The following is a 15,558-nucleotide window of genomic DNA, read 5'->3' on the forward strand; positions in this document are numbered from 1 at the left end:
ATGCAAAAGAACACACCAGGTGGGGAAACCCTGTATGTGCACAGCTTGTTTACAACTCACCATCAGGATTGTGTGGAAAACACTGCAGAAGAAACTTGGTAAATGTCAGCTTAATACTCGGTATTGACCAAAAAGGCAAATACGGTTTCAGGACTATGGAAAGAAGGGAAACCCAGCATTTTGTCATCCTTCACAACAACAGAGTGTCTGTATGGAGGGCTCCTTCAGTCAGTCTCAGAAGGCAAGAGGAGAGAGAGGGGCAGCAGGATGCTCACCAGTACAGAATGGCTTCCATCCAGCAAGAGGAAACATGAAGGGGAGGGCATAATAGGAAAGAAAGGCTATGACAACCATCTATTACAAAAAGAAATTACCTAAATGGTAACTAGCGAGGGACAATTTGCCATTTCTCCTGCAACAGGAAGTTCCAGAAGATATCCACTGCTTCACAGCTGCTGCCTGGGTCATCAAAGTGTTTCTCACACAAGTGCATAATGAAGCTGTGGAATGTACTTCCACGCAGCCTTACTAAGGCAGAAACATTTGCGGGTGAGACCCAGACAAGAAGTTGCTCTTGCCGGGCCTTTCTAGCCCCAAAAGGGCTGTCAGGCACACTCTGTCGCAGATGGAACTTCTGCCAATTACCATTTCTGCCAATTTCTTCTGACAGTGGCCACTGGACAGGGGCTTAAGAGAGAGGACACTGGAGGGGTGTACTCCAGGTCAGATCAGTACAACAGTTCAGACAGCAAAGCACACAAAGGTTTTGCATTATGACCTACATTCATTTAAGTGTATTGTGATTTTCAGGTCCCGTTTCATAGCTCTACAGCTGTATACACGTACTTAGTAAGCATACTTCACACACATTCATCAAGATGCTACACTATCCCCAAATTAGAAAGCATATCCCCAAATTAGAAAGCACCAAGTATGTGTAAGAAACATCCTTCACTTTATAGCCTTATTTTTCCACAACACAAGTTAACAGTGCAAGTACCCAAATGTTTTTTTACGTAGATTTCTATAAACAGATGCAGTCCACCTCCATGCTCAGTAAGATCACCTAACAGATGCTCCTGGAAGATACGTCAAGACATATGGAAGACAGGCAGGTGATTAGAAACAGCCAACATGGGTTCACCAAGGGCAAATCATGCCTGACTCATCTAGTGACCTTCTGTGATGGAGTGACTGCACGAGTGGACAAGGGAAGAGCTACAGATGTCATATACCTGGACTTGTGTAAGGCCTTTGATACGATCCTCCACAACGTTCTTATCTCTAAATTTGAGAGAGATGGGCTTGATGTATGGACTGTTCAATGGATAAGGAATTGGCTGGATGGCCACGTCCAAAGAGTTATAGTCAATAGCTCAATGTCCAAGTGGAAACCAGTAACGAGTGGGGTCCCTCAAGGGTCTGTGCTGGCACCAATATTATTTAGTATCTTCATTAACAACACAGACAGTGGGATTGAGTGCACCCTCAGCAAGTTTGCAGATGACACCAAGCTGAGCAGTTCATTCGCTAGAGGGAAGGGATGCCATTCAGAGGGACCTTGACAGGCCTGAGGAGCAGGCCCATGTGAACCTCATGAGTGGGCACGGTGGTGTTGGTTGATGGTTGGACTTGATGATCTTACAGGTCTTTTCCAACCTTATTCTGTGATTCTGTGATTCTGTGAGATTCGCCAAGACCAAGTGCAAGGTCCTGCACTCGGGTCCAGGCAATCCCCAGTATCAGTACAGACTGGGGGATGTAAAATGGGCCACAAAAATGGTCAGAGTGCTGGAACACCTTCCCTGTGAAGAAAGGCTGAGAGAGTTGGGGTTGCTCAGCCTGGAGAAGGCTCCAGGGAAGACTTCATTGCAGCCTTTCAATATATAAAGAGGGCTTAAACAGAAAGAGGGAGATTTAGATTAGATAGAAGGAAGAAATTTCTAATGGTGAGGGTGGTGAGACCCTGGAACAGGTTGCCCAGAGAAGCTGTGGCTGTCCCAACCCTGGAAGTGTTCAAGGTTATGTTGGACAGGGCTTTGAGCAACCTGATCTAGCGAAAGATGTCCCTGCCCATGGCAGGGGGATTGGACTAGATGATCTTTACAGGTCCCTTCCAAACCAAACCATTCTGTGGTTCTATGATTCTACGCAAAACTACTATGTGATACAGTTTTTAAAAGGAGAGGAACAGAAATTTGAGGTGAGACATCCTTTAAGGCAGAAATCGGGTCTCAAAACTTAATCAGTGCATTTTTAACATTCTTACTAAAAAACCAAGCTGCTACTAGATCAAAAAATTAACTTATAGAAACAAGTATTAAAAGAAATACCTGATTTTTTTTTAAAAGTTCACATATTATTACTCATGTCAGTAACTCATATGCTTTTGCCTAAATACCAGGTACAATTACTCACACATGCAAACACTTCTGATTTTGGACTCTAAAGTGAGTCTGATGTTTAAGGTAGAATTGCACTTTATATATTTTTATATAGCCTATAGTAAAAGCCTGGAAGAGTCAAGAAACTTACCATTATGCCACCAACTACACGACACCAGGTGTCAGAATTAGAGTTTTAGCTTACAGTCACATTAAAGGTATATGACATGCAATCAGATTCTAGTTTACCCTCCTCTTTCCAAATAAAACCTAAACGTTCAGCTGCAGTTCTGATTTCTCCCTGCTTTATACTGTATTTTTGCAAATGTTCTTTCGTGCTGAAGGGCCCAACCCCTGGTGCTCAGGGGTTAATTGGAAAGCATTTGACCCCTCAGAGGCATTCAGGCAGATTTCTTGAAAGAAGAATGGCAATCACACGCTGTCAGCTTTGATTTCATTAAATCCAAAACTGACTATGTAAGGATTTACGTTACACAAAAGGTAGATTTCTACCCCCGAAGAGTAATTTTGGTTGCTAGTCAAACTTCTTCCCTGCTTCCCCCTGGGAAGAAAGTCTGTGGAGAAAAGCATTGCACAGATCACAAGAAAGGCAGGAGAGTTCCTGGAAGAACATTTCCCACTAGTGTGGGACGTGTCTGAACCGTTTGTTTAAAAAAAGCATGACCCAGAGGCTTGTAAGCAACATGTGGACAGAATGTAATTAATCAGGAGTGAAAACTAAGGTAGAATTCTTCTGCTCTCTCTCGTCTTCCACCTCAGAACAGCAATGGGAAGAGATCACTGCACTAGATGTCGTCGTGGTACTCCCCGTACTTTGCTGTGACAGGTTCCTCAAGATGAACTGCTGCACCACCCATTAAGGCAAATGCTGGGTACATTATGCCAGAGCAGTCCACCTCGCACTCATAAAGGCATTTCATACGGCCTGCGTCGTAGAACCCCACCTTGCCTTTGTCACAGTCGAGGCAGATGCCCAAGCACGATGGCAGGGGAAGGATTCTGCTCGCTGGATCCTTGGGGGCAGCAGGTGTTGTGGGGATAAAGAACTTCTTCATGCCTAAAGTGACCAGTGTGAAAGGCTGTGGTGAGTCAAAGAAGGCATCTTCACTCCCACTGTCATGACCACTGTCTTGCTCGTACCTAGAACAGAAAAACAACCATTTGCTTTTGTCAAATTCTGAAGGGGGATCAGTGATGTGAACTGGAGAAAACATTTTTGTAAGACAAGAAACACCACATGGTCACCTGCAAAACCTTGTGGGGTAAAAATATACCTAAGCCAGGAGGGAAGACGCATTTAGTAGGTGGAGAACACTCACTTGGGCCACTTCAGACAATAAATAACAGCTAAACGCTAACGAGGACAAGACCACAGAAGGCTTTACTAAGGAGCGGATGTATCTAAATGTACTCATGCTAGGTAATCATTAATGAACCTACAGGTAGAGCAAATTAGTTAACTTGAAAAGTAATTTAGCGACTATGACTAATGATTACAGACAAGGTATGTTTAACTTCATTTACATAATGTTAAATGACACGAGTAAATACATTTAACATGACTGTTGTCCTATGAGTTTTCCTCACCACTGCTGTATTACGTTGTCTTTAAAATTCACAACACAAAAAGTAGTGGTTTAAGTTTTTGGTTTGGTGGTTTGGTTTTTTTTAAAGTGCTCTGCCTGGAGGTTTCCATGAACCCCTGTTTCCCAGCTGGTTACTGGGGAAAGTTTGTGGCCAGATTTGTTCAGTCTACATGCTTTTGCCCCCTACTTCTGTCACCAGATGAAGACACACTGGAGAAGCACACATTCTTCTGTGCCGACAATCCCTAGCTAGGTTTGCATTTTTGGGATGTCTGGGGGGAGATTGGATTTGTGTCAGCCAAAGTTTTCCAGGTATTTGTGTGGATAAGGAAAAAGAAATCAGGAAATCAGGATCTAATTTCTCACTTTGCAAAAAGCCTCCGTCTGGCTTTAAGCAGCTCAAGACACAGGCGTTCTTACACTTTCAGTATGTTACACAGGAGGAAGCTGATACATTTTTTACATTCCTGAAAAAGTTAAGAGTCCTCAGGAGATAGCTTCCCAGCCTGCAGTTCCTAGACACATCCAGGCTTACTACAACCATACTTCAGAGCTGAAATCTTTTTATTGGTTTGTCCACTGTACTTTGGCTTGGGATCAGTAGCACTCCAGTACCATATGCAAGTGTATAGCCTGGGATAAGCCAGTGACTTGGAATCCACCGTGACGCAAGCTACAGCAAAGATACACAGATACACACAGTGAACATTGTACCTCTCAATGGCTGCCAAACCTAGTATGCTAAGGAAATTAAGGCAGAGTCTTACTATTGACAATTAAACATTGCTTCAATCTTGCAAGTGATGCTTTTTTTTTACCTTCTTGCTTTAACTGGCACATCTTGACATCTATAGGAACCTCATTTCTTTCCCAAAAAGAATGAAAATAGGACTCTGGATAATTACAACACCTTTCTGCTAATAGCAGGGGATGAACAGGGCAACCTGCTTACAGCATATCCTTCAAGCTACTTTCCACTAGTTAGGTTCACCTTGTGTACTAATTGCGACCAGACTCACTCTTAACTTATTTTTTAAAAAGCCATCTCCTTATATAAAACATGTATTGAGCAAGAGTCTGCAATTTACCTTGGGCTGGTCACATCATGGGTATTATGGAACAATTTCTGTATCTGGTTGCTAGAAACAACTCCCACTTTCACCAGGTATGAATAGGCTTCCACACGAAAAGCCCAGACGTGCTTCCCTTTGGCAATCCCGGTGTCGCCAATGATGTAATCCAGGGTTGTGTAGCATCCGACCTGCATGCGCTCAGATCCCAGCAGTAGAGGAAATCCAGCCCTGCTTTCCACAGAGGTTCTTCCTGGGTTCAGCAGGAGATGTTCACTGTTGTACCCACATTTGTCATCAAAAAGAAAACTGAAAACTGAAAAACAGTATCCAAAAAAATTTCCTCTTAGTTAAGTATTTGGCCTTCTGTGCTTATAAACTACATTTTAAGTCATGCTGGCATCAGGATTTCTCACTTTTAAAGGCTAAGGGAACGTCATGCAAGCTAAAACGGTCTCAGCATGCCACCTACTTAACCTGTTTGTTAACAGTGCTTCTAAACATTTACGCAACCGGTAACAGTAGAGTAGAAGTCTGGGAACTACTGGAAACCACCTACAGCTCTTAACACCGACAGACACAGATTCAACACCTTGTGGACATAAGAAAACCCAATACCTGGAGCTGGAGGCGTACGCAAAATAACTTCTCGGCTCCAAGGGCTACAGATGGACCCTTTATATCCTCGAACTCTAAAGGCATAGGAGCTGTCATCATCAAGATCAGATATTACTTTGCTCTTGCTGCAAACTTTGATCTCCTGCCACGTCGCACTCTCCTCTTCTCCATTAAGCTTATGATACTCAAGAACATAGATATCAGCTGAGTCTGTCTTCCCAGGGCATTCCCAGCTGATCAGAGCTTTGTTGTACATTCTGCTCTGCTCTTCATTGATTTCTGGTATTTCTAGACCTGGAATGCCAGAGATTCAGGAGAAAAAAACCCTCAAATTTAGATATATGTTGTTTTAGAATTAACCATACAAGCCCTTTGTTGAGTGGCTATAGCACTTGGGGGGGGTGGGGGTGGGGGCAGAAATCTGACTCAATCCGTTAAAGAGTACAGATGAGGATGGTTCCATTCATGCACTTACATAAATCCCTTACTTTCTGTTTTTACTTCGAAAGTTGTATTATTTATTTTTGCTGGCAGCTAAAAAAGCATCTAAAAGCCTATTCTTTTCTGTCATGTTAACAAAAAGCTTCTAGGAAGACCTAGTATTACTTAACTACAATGTTTTGGAAGCCAATGTAAACTGGTACTGAATGCAACGGCATCTTAGCTTCTTTTTCAAAGCTGAAGCTAGCATTGCTGCCAGGTAATGCCTTGTGGATCACAGAGACAGAAGGGACAATGCAAGTCACAAGACTGAGTTCTGCAGCTGCAGCCCTGCATAAGTTTTGCCTCTTTCCAGAGAAGCCCTTCAAGTCGTAACTTGAGAAAGACCTGATGCTCTCGCAATTTACCATTGGAATGGAAGGACAAGTCACCAAGGATCTCTTCTTGCTTAGCTATGTCCACCACAAAGTCTTCAAAAGTAGTTTCAGCTGCTGGCCTGAAGCTCTTCAGAGATTCAGTAGCTTTTTGGATTCTGAAAGCACAGAAGCAAAGGGATGGCAGAACAGAGAAAAGGGAATTCACATGTGTGCATTCCTTAAACTAAAAATGCTAGGTTTTGCTTTATAAAAAGTGCTGTTTTCATGTACTTACTGATGTCTCCCAGAAATTTCTGTCTCTCTAGACAGAATTCAAATGCAAAATTTAAGGTCTTTTGTACAGCAGTGTAAAGGTATCAGTGTAAAGATAATGAAGAGGTAATCGTTCAGCTGGTAGAGCATTTTAACAATTTGGGGCATTATGTTCAAAGAACAAAATAGATGTGAAGCGCTAATGGAGAACAGCTATTAAGATCAAAGACTTTAAAGCCAGAAGAGACCTGTTAGATTAACTTGCAAATACCCGATACAATCTCTGAGCAAAGGAATGTGTCAGTGAGCTGAATGGGCTACCCTTCCAGTGCAGTCCTACTGAACAAGGCCACGTGTTGTCACAGGACAGAGCCCCTCCTGACTGCTGTTTCTTAACGCACACTGTAATGTAGCAATTTCTACTGAACGGTACTGGGACCATCTCTGAGCCTTTGCAATACAAGGTACTGCATTCAGTACTTTGCTAGCAGGTGTCAAAAGAATATGACTGACCAGACATCCTGGAACAGTATCTGTACTTCAAACAGAAGATAATGAAGATACCTGTCATGAAGCTGTTTTGCTGTTTGAACAAAACAAGATGGATCAGTTTCTTTAAGCACCTCTTGAGCATATCCTACAAGGCCATTATTTTCCAGGAGCCCTTGATATTCCTCTGCTTGCGTTTGCAATTTTTCCAGCCTTAAATTCTTAGAAGTTTCAATTGCCCTAAGAGCTGCGGACTTCTTCTCTTCTAGGACATGAGATAATTTCTCAAAGCTCTGAGATGCTTCTTCTTTAGCTCGTTCACTGTTGCACTAGGAGGGAACGAAAGACATTTTAGACAGATTCCACAGCACTGTGGCTGTCTACAGAAACATACCTCAAGTTGTTCAAGGTATCACAGCAATCTAGTCATCCATTTGACAGACAAGACTAATGAGCTTTGTTATGCCCATCAGCACTGAAAATGTGATCAGCACTGCACCCAAGCTAGTGAGCGTTTACTGGATCAACACAGAGAACGAAGAGCAGGAAAGTATTCCTCTGATTATGTCTTGAGTTACGCATAGCATGTGTCTAAACAGCTCATGGAAAAGCACTGTGAAAACAGGTCAGTTTCTGAAGTCTTCATGCCCAAGAGCTAGGTGCTCCTCCACCTTCCCCAACCACACTGCGACGGGGGTCCAGCCCAGCTTCTCACATATGCCCTCAGAACTGTAGGGTCACCTCTAACTAGTGCCCTGGATAAAAGGAACTACAAAGCACAGAGACAATCTTTATCAAGATACAGGCAGGGCCAGGAGCTCCTGCAATTTCTGCCATTGTGTTTTTCAGCTTGTACGTGAGCTCCCAGCTCTGACTCTTCTGCAGGGAGATTTTACTCTTCATTCTGACTTTATTGCAACATCCTCAAGGCGGCAAACAGCCAGTGTAAATTGTGAAGCACCGTTAATACACAAGAGCTGTAAGTCTAACCCACCTCTCTTTGATTAAGGTATCAAACAAGCTTTCTTTCAATTAAATTTACAGCAGCACCCAAAACTTAACTTCCCTCTGTATGTTGCCCATATTTCCAACACTGTCAGGATTAGGTCTTACCATTTGTGATTCAGGACTAACACAAACTGTTCAGAAATTGTTTTACTGGCTAACTGAAAAAAGCCAAAGGATTTGAAACACTTCAGTGAAAACAGTTTGAGTCTCTGCTGTGTCCCTGCAAGGGCTATCCCCAGACAACACGGAAGACACTCTTACCTCTGTTTCTTTCAGCAGCAGATCCAGCTGTGTGATGTGAGCTTTCACCTGGCTCTCCTTACTGATGAGGTACTCAATATCTTTTGAAAGCTTCTCCTGTGAAAACAAAACAGCGAGCTAGCAGAAGAAGGGTATCCCACCCAAACCGACAACCAGCACAGGCAGGTCATCCAGCTAGCACTCGCTTTATCTAGTTACAAGGACAACAGCCTGCCACCAGTTATGAGCAGCAACCCTGCGGAGAATTGCTCAGTGACCCGCAATGACTGCACAGGGACATCAGGCCACTGATGTGGGCAGGACTGGGGGCACAGCCTCTAAGGACAAGAGGTAACAGCCTCTAAGGACAAGAGGTAACAGCCTCAGCTGGCTCAGTCTTCCCCAGCCACAAGTGCCACCTTCTCTTAGGCTAGGAACATGAGGCTTCAGGACGTTACTAAAACTTACAGAAAAGCCACGTTAGTTATTAACTCGTTTGTAGTAAGATTTGCTAGAAGAATGAGTGGTTCAAAGCATGAACTTATGAGTGTCTCTGCATTTCCTGACTTGCAAGAGTTAACAGCTGTACAGGAAAAGCCTTGCAAACAGGCAAGGAGGCCAAAGAGCACAAGGCAGGCTGGTCTGGTCTTCCCCCCCCCCCCCCGCCCCCCCTTTTTTTTTTTCTTGTGAGCAAGAGAGGAAGAGAAGGAAGAAGAGGAGGTAGAAGCAATCATTCTTTAACAACAAAGCAATGTTTGCAAGTCTTCCCTGTTGTACTGCGAATTAACAGCTATGCAACTTCAGAAACATACAAGGTCCCAACAGATACTTCCAATGCAAATTTTTCAGGAGTGCTTCTGAAGTATCAGCTAATCCAAGCCACAAGGACACTTACCTTAAAAAAGCTAGATTGTAAAGTATAAACTGCTTAAACCTTTTGCATTGGTCAGTACTGCTATACAGTTGGCTAAAACAAGGTGGAAGGACTTTTAAGAGGTTATGTTTCAAGCCTCATAGAAAATACAGTTTCTCAGAAGTGCGCTATGTCACACTAATATAGATATTAACAGATGTTGCACAACAGCATGCCTCATGACTGGTTCAGTGTCCTCTAAACACACATCCTGGCTTCCTGCCACAGGGAGTTTGCCCTTACACCAGAAGCTCAGTACTTTTCCCCTTCTTAAGGCCAGGTCCAACAATATTTACTTTTACCTTAAGGGTTTTGTAGGCAGTTCTCATGGTTGTTACTCTATGGTTTGCATGACATCCACCCAGTTTACAAAGATGACAAACAGGCCTTCTGCAGATTTCACAGTACATGTTTACCCTCTCCATTTCATGTTCTGGACACATCACAATCTGAAAAAAAAAGAGAGCAGAGAGAATGCAGGTGTACTTCCAAAAACTGAGGTGGCCAACAAACCATCAAAACACTAAATCACCCCACAGCAGCATCTGATTTCATCAGTGGATTCTTTATATTCAGTTTATCTTCCACCTTTTATATTTGTCTATGCCAGTGAAAGCCAGCAGATGAACACACACAGTTTCACGAGGTTCACAGTGAGTAAACCTGTAGCGATGTCTGTGTACACATCATGTAGCCTCCATACTGCAATCAACCATTTTGCTAATCCCTGAAGTTGTTTGCGTGCCTCAAGCTCCCTACACTCCTGTTCAGAGCTGTAAATGCAATATATAACACAGCCACGCTGCCAAATTTAACTGTGTCCATGCCAGCATCTCTTGAAACAACTACGAACTGTCTTAAGGCAGGAGTTGACATAATACTGTAATGATTTAAATTTAAGCTAGACTCTGATCAGCCACATAGCCATTGCTCTTGGAGCAACAGATGAAATGCAGCCACACCACCAGTCACAGTCATTTTAAAGAGAAAAGGCTCCAGTGTTTCATTTTTTCTGTCTGACTCCAATTACAAGTTGTTCATGCTGAGCGTTAATTCCAGTAGCAGCTTAAACAGCATTGCGAAAAAGCTGGTGTTTGCTAAAAGTAATCTTTCAAAAATTGAACACGTTGAAGTAACTGCTCGAAGAGGCAAAAAAAGTGCTGCTCAACTCCAAGCTCAAGCAACAGATAAAACCGTCTAAAAGGGGGTGGGTGGGTGTGGGTGGGTGTGCTTGTGCACATGTGTGCGTGTGTGTTTTAAAAAAAAAGAAATGCTTTGCCTCGTTCCAGAGCACTGAAAGACATTTGGGTCCATCTACTCCATGTTACCAAAGAGAAGCTTTTGAGAAAGCTTTTCAGTGTCATGTCAAGGAGGAGAACACGACATCAGTGCCAACAGTCAAGCTTTAAAAGCATCGTCTTTTAACACACGCACACACATACAAGAAATGACAGGAAAGGGCTCAAAAATAGAAGTGAGTAGCATAAATATGGACACACTAAGCTAAAATTGCAAACCATCTCTGAAACCAACTCTCAAGCCCCAAATGTTATCTTAGTCTATGGTGAAAAGCCCAAAGACACCAGTCTCGCTAGCACCTTGGTACATAAGACTGTCATTCAGCAGAATATGCAATAAGCTATCCCATTGTCATTGACTGCTGGATTCGGGGGGAGGTGCGAGGAGGGAAGGAAACTTTCAGGAGAATCATCTGTGCAGGCAGACATGTTCAAAACTGCAGTCATGCTGTCAGCAAGAACAAAAGCTTATGGTTCACTCAATGAATAACAGCAATAGTCAAAAAAGGAACAACGGTCCCAAAAAGCAACTACCATTGCACAGATATGTCTGAAGCTATATGCAAATGCTGCAACCCAAATTCTGTAAGATACGGGATACTTACCTTGGGTCTGAAGTTGGTGGTTGGTCCTACATGTTTATGTTGGGCTTTCACAGTTCCCCAAGGATGGTGTATTTTGAAACATTCGTTGCAATAGCTTGCCCTGCAGTCCATGCAGCTCTTTGTGGACTCTTGAGGTGGAGGTTTGCAGAAATCGCACATAATAGCAACGGCTGCCCTGGCTGCCTGTCTGTATCTTTCCACAATGGTTTCCAAAGTAAAGTTGCGAAATAAGCCATTGATGCCACGTTCTCCGAGATCAGTATCCCGCTGGCAACCCGGACAAGGAAACAGACTCGATCTAGGAGTCAGTGAGTTACGTTTTCTGCCTGTGTAGACACCAAATCCTGATTTAGGAGGAGTGTAAACAGAAGAGGTTTAGATTTTAAAGGGAGAAGCACAGGAATTTATGAACCAATTTCAAACTATCGTAGCACATCATCCAAACCAGTACAATACCAATTCATATGCACTCTGCCAAGCCAAAGAGAATACATTTGCCATGACAAGGTAGTGTAATGTCTGAGTTCAGGGGGCATTACAAACTACTACTCTAAAACTTAATTCTACGGTAAGGTTAATTAGCTATTCCAATCCTATCTTCTTCGTCTAGTTTTGCATGCACTCAAGCCGCAGCCTTTCAAAAGACTAAACACAAAACCTTCCGGAAACCAGTTGGTTTTAGGCTAACTGGCTGCGCACATAGAGAGCAACAGCTTCGTAACACGCTGAAGTGTAAGATGTCTATTCCCAGAGTGAGACTGGTTATTCCCAGACAAATATAGCCAACTTGGAGCTCCCTGAAGTTTGCTTTGGCCGAGTCAAACTTATCTGGCTTACCCCAAGAGGCATCATAAAAATATAAAGAGGAAAACAAGAGAACTAGATATCACCAGTACGAAATCTCAGCCAAATCATTCAGTCCAAATACGTAGAGGCTGACTTGGCCCTTGCTGAACGGCCTTGATAAAGGAGGGCTGCTAAGTAAGCCCCGCACACCAAAGGGGATGCTGAGACGGTTATGTCTGAGAGATTCCTCTACCTTGAACTGGGGAACCACAGATCTGCATGGTTACACAAGGGTACAGCTTATCTCTTTTCATTTCAAAAGGGGACAGTAGAGAAGCTGCCCTCCTACGAAACAGCTATGCACAAATTTCCCCTCTTCTCCAAAATAAAGTGATCCAAGGCTCAAGTCAAGTCGCAAGCCTAGGGATTCTTTGGAGCCTGTTCCAGGGGATGGCTCACACAGACCCAAAAACTATTTACAGGGTAACATTCTTGAGGCTATCAAACAGAGAGTGCATCCCCATGTCTCACTCATGAACCCACAGGGCACAACTGTCAAAATTAGTCCTTCATGTATTACTGAAGCAGGTTAAGCCAGTGTTTAGGCTTAACATGTATCCTCTCAGCCTCCCCTTACAAAGAAATAAAAAACCATTCTCTCGAGCTGGAGCATGGTTTTAAGATCCCCTTGAGATGACTGCATGTTGGTATAACTAATTTGTAAATAGAGGTATGACTTCAAGCTGAATTCTTAGTGTTGAAATTGGTTCTTCTTCAGAAAGTGAAATTTGGTCCCATCTGTATTTAGTGAGGATCTTCCCATCAGAAATGTTGATGCTTCATTTCTTTTTGAAGTGTCCTTTGATGCTATCCAAAAGACACTTGCCTTGTGTCACTCTTCTGTGGGTGCTTCACCCAACAATCCAAAACCTCCCTACCTCTCACGCCCTTTCCAGTCTCTTTAAAAAAACAAACCAACACTCCTGTAAGAAACTAGTTCCTTTAAAAATCTTCAAAATGTACCCCATGGTAGTTATGCATCACTATCAGCTAAGAAGCCACAACCAGAGCATGAATAAATGTCAGTCTCAAACTCGGCTGGTCTCATGCTTTTCTGTAGGTTCTGAGCAGAACAGCTAGACTGCATTAACAGAACAGTATGGGTGACATCTAGTAGCATCTAAATGTCAGGTTCCCAAGGGAGCTCTGCCTCCTCTGTGCACAGCGTGGACGGTGCCACAGCACTGCCTGCGCACCCCATCATGCTAGATCACTATTTCTACTGCCCGACAGAGAGCAAGCTGGAGGGCAGCTTTCCACGGAAGATTAAGGATTACCTCCTTACTTACACTGCTGAAAGCAGCATGGGGGGCCTGGTCCCCACGCACAGCCTGTCTGATACTCCCACACTTGGCAAGCCACAGTTCTCACAAGGAGGTCAGGTCACCCACGGTGCGCCCACCACTTCTTAGGCACCCAACCAGGTGCCCTGATGTCCATGTTGTAAAACCATGTAGTGGACAGCTGCAGCGGAAACCGGTGACCGCTTCAGTCCATGCATACAATGCCGTGACAGAACATCATGCTTACTGAGGAAAAAAGGGACTAGACTTGGATTTGGGAGATGGCAGTCACCAGTGGGCTCTCTTCATTCAAACTTCACATAACGCTGCAGGTAGAGAGAGCTGAGAAAGCAGCTGAAATGTATGCAGAGCTAAACAGTGATTGTGGGGCTGTGCACCCCATATCCAGAAAACAGGACTGTAATGAAGACAACTAGTTATTTCGTTTGGGGATTCCCTCAAATGATGCAAGCCTCAACCTGCCAAGCTACAGCAAACACAGCATTTGCTTATCAAACTGATCCTGAAAGAGTACCAGTACTAACAACTCAAGAGTTGTTTAAAAGAAGTGGGTGAAATAAAATATTTGAGCTTTGAGAACTGGGAAGGGGATGATGAACGTTAGTAACATACGAAATACAAGACACAGCTTTAGGGTTTGTCTTGTGGGCGACTCTTCCAGATCACTGCGGACTGCGGTTTTAAAGTGGACAGTTACGTCAGAAGGAAGCCTAAAAGCCAAGATGAGGTTTCTTTCAAGAAGTACTTTCGATGTATCTGTGTAAAAGAACAACTCATCTGTGGATTACACAACAGCTGCAAGAATCTTTCTAGTGTGACATCACAAAGAGCATGAGGAGTGCTCCTTAAAGCTTCCAGAGCAGACCACACTGGAAGAGGCGGTTAGCGCAGTCTTCTTACAGTCATCTGTCTCCCAATTCTGCAACCGTGCAATAACCATCATCTATGGAAAATGATTTATTGTAAGCGTAATGAATTGGGTAGGACAAAACCATCATTTGCAAAGTCTGCAGAGGCTCAGAAGGAAGTCGAACTACTCAATTTAGGCTGGCCGAAACCTGAGAGATCCACCTCAACAGTACCACTGACAGGCAATAAAACTGCTGAAATCTACACCTCAACATCGACGCTATTGAACATGATGCTACTGCGTCTCAATGTAACTGAAATACAGGAATAAACAAATACAATGGTTACAAAGATTTACAGGACGCCACAAAGACTGATCTATTATATATGAAATAGAGTGCATTGTCCTTAAAAATATTCCCATTGTTCTTGCCACAGAATGAACAAGACTCGCACTATCCCTAAGTCATCTCTTTAACTGCATTAGGAGTACCGGGAAGACATTTTACCAATGCAGACGCAATTCGGCTCAAGTCAGTCGAACACATAAAATAAGGAAAACACGCAAAAATTCCGATACGTACCTGATCTACTAATCCTGTCCATGCTGGAAGAAGAGCTTTGAATTCGAGGGCTACTCTGATTAGAGGATTCAGAGCCTCCATCAGCGAAAGAGTCTTCAAATGCAGAGAGTATTTCTTTCACACATTTGTGACAGACATTGTGCTGGCAAGGAAGGATCAGTGGATGGGTAAATAATTCCTTGCATGCTGGGCAGATGAGCTCTCTTTCGATACCCTTAATGGTAACCTTCATGACAGAAAGAGGGAAAACCAAGTGTAAGTGCAGAAAACGTGAGCCAGCAAGACTTACTGCACAGCTGTATGTCTGTATGTCACAAAAGCCCAGCTCTCTAGAATAATCGTTCTATTCTAGAATCGCACATTCTAGCTGGTTTGAGGCATTCCGCTGGTTAACGCTGCAAACAAATCTCAATTAACATTTATGAAAGCACTGACAACATTCCTTTCAACTGAAATGAACACCGCCACTAGGCAAACTCGGTTCATCTTTAGGTCATGTCTGCCTTGCAGGGGAGGAAAGGAGAGGAGGGGAGTAGTCTTAATTCCACTCAAGGACCTAGTGAAACGAAAGCAACCATACTTCTTAACAATAGGAATCCATATGTTTAACTCAGCTCGCTCGCTCGCTTTTCAAGAAGGGGGGGTGGGGGAGGGAGAAAAAAGAAATTAAGTG

At 43.4% G+C, this 15,558-nt stretch overlaps 1 protein-coding gene across 1 annotated transcript; it reads right to left on the bottom strand.

Annotated features, from left to right (window-relative positions):
- Nucleotides 1–3,190: 3,190 nt before the first annotated feature.
- LOC132320888 (E3 ubiquitin-protein ligase TRIM36-like) lies at nt 3,191–15,108 on the bottom strand (the record flags this gene model as incomplete). Its single annotated transcript, XM_059834518.1, has 9 exons — nt 3,191–3,545; nt 5,080–5,377; nt 5,680–5,973; nt 6,528–6,652; nt 7,314–7,567; nt 8,508–8,603; nt 9,702–9,848; nt 11,303–11,624; nt 14,882–15,108. Coding segments are annotated over 9 exons (2,118 nt in total), but the record flags the coding sequence as incomplete, so codon positions are not given.
- Between the last annotated feature and the right edge of the window lie 450 nt (nt 15,109–15,558).

This window comes from Gavia stellata, unplaced genomic scaffold, assembly GCF_030936135.1.
Source record: "Gavia stellata isolate bGavSte3 unplaced genomic scaffold, bGavSte3.hap2 HAP2_SCAFFOLD_34, whole genome shotgun sequence".
NCBI classification, from domain to species: domain Eukaryota; kingdom Metazoa; phylum Chordata; class Aves; order Gaviiformes; family Gaviidae; genus Gavia; species Gavia stellata.